Consider the following 4,752-nt stretch of genomic DNA (forward strand, 5'->3'; position numbering starts at 1 on the left):
GCTTATCAGTTACACACATGCATCTGTCAACAGGCTATGCTCCTTTCGCTACAGCACAAAAGGCATTTCTTAAGAGCACCCAACTGAAGAAAACTTACGCAACTCCATGGGGAGCATCCGCCTGTACGAAGACTTCAAAGGTAACTTTGTCATCATCTATAAATCCTTTCTCAGGATCAGTCACTTCCTATAAAACATAAGAATATCCAACTTGCATAAGAACACGAAAGCTCACTTTGCTCCAAAGAGACAATTAACCCAGCACGCTCTGCTTATTAGAGGAAAAGAGTACTTTTTCAAATACCCAAATCGTGCTTCTGGTTTTGCAGTGTTTTGAATGGTTTTAAATAGGGTCCTCTGAACAAAACCAGCAGAAGCTTGGTTCCTCTCAGGGACACCTGGGAAGCGCCGCGCCAGGGCACAGGCTGGAAGGAGTGGGCGCCTGCTCGTCAGAGCCCTCGAGCGCCCTGCAGGACGTCCCTGAGAAGGTGCCTCGGTTTCCACCTTCTGGAAAAACAGCAAAGGGGCGCTTGGGTGGCTCAGTCGGTTAAGTGTCTAACATCAGCTCGGGTCAAGACCTCGAGGGTTGTGGGTTCGAGCCCTGTGTTGGGCTCTGTGCTGACAGCTTGGAGCCTGGAGCCTGCTTCAGATTCTGTGTCTCCCCTCCCCCCTCCCCTGCTTGCTGGCTCGCGTGCACTCTCTCTCTCTCTCTCAAAAATAAACATTGGAAAATAATTTTTAATCAAAAAGCACCCAGGGTAAACTAAGTGGAGAACTGATGAGGGTTCACAAAGCCATGCGTGGCTCAGGGAAGGAAGGGCCTCCGTTTAAAGGCCGTTCAGCCTGTCAGGAAAGCTAGGAAGCACCTTAAGGACGTCTAACAGGGAGCTTAGCCCCGAGCCCTGTCAGCTGCTTAAAAAAACCTCAACCTTGCCAACTGGAGAGAACTCATTTTCACAGACGCCTGTCCACCTGATAGTGCAAACGTTCTGTGAACAGAAGGGTGTGCAGAGTGGAAGAACTTGGGAGCAAGGAACGATGCTCAGGACAGCCAGTGCAAACACACGGTTACTTACGCTCCAGGCCATAAAGTTGGAGAATCCCCAGTCATTCTCTTTGTGGAAGAACAAGTGGCTGATGCGTCGACTGAAGGACTTCTCGTCATCTCTGTAATTTATTATCTTCAGCACGGCCTGTGCGTGGCAAGACCACGACCTGGTCAAAGAAAACCTAAGCCTTAGGTGACCCACTTAACTGACGTTTACACATTGTTTCAAAACCCAGCACACGAAAATTCCCACATTTTCCCCTTTCTTCTATTTGGGGAAGTGGGGAGAAGGAAGCTAAAAGGGGTCAGGGAGCCCCCCATGCGGTGTGTTATGATTTGACCCATAGGTTGCTGTCTTTTTTAAGTAGGCATCAAGCTCCATGCAGAGCCCAAAGCAGGGCTTGAACTCATGAGATCAAGACCCAAACGGAGATGAAGGGTCGGACAATCGACTGAGCCATCCAGGTGCCCCGACCCATGCTTTTATTCATTTTAATTTTTAAAAGTTTTTTTTTAAGTCAGTTTTATTTTTCAATTGGTATCAACAACAGAATATAGTTTCTGAACTTTAGATACTGGCCTTTAGAGTCTGCAGGAAACAAGCTGTGGGTCTAGGTTGGGTGCTGTGTGAAGGGCACTGGGCAAGCGGGGAATGAGGTGGTACCCCCCCCTCCCTGGGACCCCCAGGAGCGCGGAGGAGGGGCGCCCAGCCCCAGCCCAACTGTCCGGCTGCAGGCATGTGGGGGGCAGATCACAAAAGGACCTCTGGATCCGTGTATGAAAACCAAAGAACGCCACCCCTTCGAGGGCCGCTGGGGGCCCGGAGCGGCATGACAGCCACTCAGAGCAGCGTCTCCAGAGGCTTGGTCGGCACCAGCGCTTCTGCCCAGGCTGCCTGTGCTGGGCACGGGCGGCACATCGCACTCCCAAACTACTGCCAGGCCACAGCCGTATGCTAGGCTAGCATGTCGCCCCCATACTCACCAGAAATCACATCAGAATGTGAACACGGGAAGCAAAAATCTAACCTACACATGGGCCTGGGCTGCAGCACAGAACTGGCCTGGAGCTTCTTAAACATTCAAGTAAAAGAGAAAAATGTAACGGATTGTGTTCCCTGGAGCCCGGACTGGACAGCCAAGGCCAGTGCCCTCTGGGGACCAGCTTTCCCGGAAGAGGTCTAATGGGCCACAATGCGGGGGTGGCAGGGAGCCTGGACAGACGTGGGCCAAGGAAGCAGCCTTCTCATGGACTCCTTGATAGGGGAGAAGGACACCGTGACCAAGCGATCCAGGACCCTTTCACACAATGTCAACTACACTTCTGATACACGCTGAATGGTGACCGTTTTTAATTAAGGGAAGAACCAAACTTTTGAGGATGAATCAACAGGTAGAAAATGTGAAGCCTCTCATCTTTGGTTTCATGTGAATAAAGGGACCATAAAGACCTTTCTTAACTTGAAGACATTTCATTACAAGTTTCTTTTTAAAAATTGTAAGAACAAAACAGTTTCCCTAAAATAAGCTGGAGGCCCCTGTGGTAAAACCCTCAAAGAATGTTTTAATTCAAACTGTCTGAGTAACACACGGGAGCTGCCAACACAACAGTGCCGAGGCCTCAGGACCGAGGAATGTTCCTGAAGCACCATTCTCCCCTCAGGCACTTACTGGCCGATATTAAGCCCCGGTAATCCAGTGGTCAGCTAGTCCAGGTGGGCCCTGACTCCGTGTTCCCTGGGTGGGGAGAGTCTAACACGTGAACATCAGGTTCTTGTTCACAAGAAAAACATACACCTTTTCTAGCTTGGACAGAGTACCTACCAGTGAGTTTTAAAGAGAGAAATGTATTTCATGTAATGTCAAATCAGAGGGCTCTGTAGAGGTAGCAAGGAAATTCAAAATTTTAAATTCAAAGAGGCCGATCAGATTGGGCCTCCAATCGCGGAGCATAACTATTTGTGGGTTCGTAATCGCATCATTTAAACTGTCTTACGTGGAGTCAGATTCAGCATTGCACTGGAGAAAGAATCCTACGCTTTTTTGGTGTGGTCTGTCTGGATAAAAGCGTGGCATCACCATAATCTTCCATGGCAGATTTCGCACAAAACACGGAGGGCTAAGGACCGACTCACTCAGTCTGCTGAAGCGCTCGACAGTGAACTGAAAGGTTGCCTCGGAGCGCCAACTCGTGTCTGCAAGAAAAGGCCATGTCAGTCACAGGGCTCAGGCGTCGTGAGAACACACGACAGCCAACAACCGTGGGACCCGCGCGGGACAACCGACCACGTGGGGGAGCCGTCCGCACACCCGCGATCTAACTGCTAGAGCCTAACTCCTGGGAAAATGAGGGCATGGCGCCTAGAATCAGGAGGGGACACACCGTTTGTGTGCAAGTGAACTGCAAGTCCCAGGGGGCCACCGCCACGCGCCTGCCTGCCCTCCTAGATTCCAGAGCCGGGCCTGTAAGGACGTCTACTCTACTCTCGACTCAAAATTCCCAAGTCCTCCCTGGTGAGTGGACAGGCTCTGCAGAGAAGGCCCGGGGCGGCCGGGGGACACCTGCTCAAGGTCAGGGCGAGTGGAGGAAAAGAGGAGGGCAGCCTCGGGCGGGTCTGGTCTGGTCTGGAGAAAGGAGGGGGAGGGGCGTTGCACCTGCAGGCTCACGAACAGCCACTCCCGCTGTGTTGAGAGACAAGACTGCTAAGAAGTTAGCCCCAAAATAAACGTTAACGTCATCAGCTCACAAACTTTTGTGAAATACCATTCTGGACTCCCTAAGGGGAATAATTTATAGAGAAAGACACTGGGTATTCTCAACATGAATGGTAAAAATTATTACATTTACTCAACAAGACTTGAAGGCCCATGTGAGAAACTAAGGTTTCCTCCAACAGAGAGCAATGTATCGATAAGAGTGCCTCTTAGCAGACCCTTCAATTACAAGTCACACTTTAGAATTCCACCTTTTGCCACGGGTTCATTTACAAGGGACTCAGGCTGCTGATGAGCTCTGACACACACACACACCCCACCCACGGTGTCCATATCGGGCTTCTCAAACTCGTAGGAGGCAGCCCCCCCTAACGCTGCCCCGTCACCCTCACTGCCGGGCACTTTGAATGAACCTCAGAAAGCTGCCACAGCAAAGCCACACTGCTGAACGAGTGCCCATCTGGCTGGAGACGGGGCGCAGTTCACAGACTGGCAGGGGCCCAGGGCCACGCTCCGAAGAGCCACTGCTGGTCTACAGGGCAGTCAAAGGGGTATAGAAGGCTTCTTCTGGTTTGGCCTTGGGGGCTGCTTTGGAGTCCCTGTCCCCCAGGCTCCTGACGCACCAGAGGAGACTCTCAGGCCCGGGGAAGAGCATGTTGGGAAGGATGACATGCCGCCTTCCTCCATCCTTCCGTCTCCAGGCCTCTAGGACAACCGAGTGCTCAGGGTACACAGACTGCTTGCGTTTGTGACTGTCTGCACGTGTTCTTAAGAAAACATGTCCATCAATCCGCATGAGAGGGTAGTATTCTTTACCAAAGAATAAGAACCGAGAGGAAGTGCGACACTTATAGCACTGATACCTTCTTGTGACACTCTTCATCCACACCTGTTCTGCTACACACAGCCCTGCTTGGCAGACCGAAGAGGCCCTCCAGGAGGAAGGGCGGCTGCGGGGCGGGGGCGGGGGGGGGTCCCCCGTCTGGGAGG

At 51.8% G+C, this 4,752-nt stretch overlaps 1 protein-coding gene across 2 annotated transcripts in view; it reads right to left on the reverse strand.

Annotated features, from left to right (window-relative positions):
- Window positions 1–4,752, reverse strand: part of USP7 (ubiquitin specific peptidase 7) — a 34,996-nt gene that overhangs the window by 21,452 nt on the left and 8,792 nt on the right. For both annotated transcript variants that reach the window (XM_077773207.1, XM_077773206.1), the window contains exons 3-5: window positions 3,044–3,242; window positions 1,077–1,215; window positions 99–187 (exon numbers count right to left, since the gene is read on the reverse strand). In XM_077773207.1, the coding sequence (XP_077629333.1) occupies window positions 99–187; window positions 1,077–1,215; window positions 3,044–3,242 (427 nt within the window). The remainder of the gene's footprint in view (window positions 1–98; window positions 188–1,076; window positions 1,216–3,043; window positions 3,243–4,752) is intronic.

Source organism: Crocuta crocuta, unplaced genomic scaffold (assembly GCF_008692635.1).
Source record: "Crocuta crocuta isolate KB4526 unplaced genomic scaffold, BGI_CrCroc_1.0 scaffold16, whole genome shotgun sequence".
Classification (NCBI taxonomy): domain Eukaryota; kingdom Metazoa; phylum Chordata; class Mammalia; order Carnivora; family Hyaenidae; genus Crocuta; species Crocuta crocuta.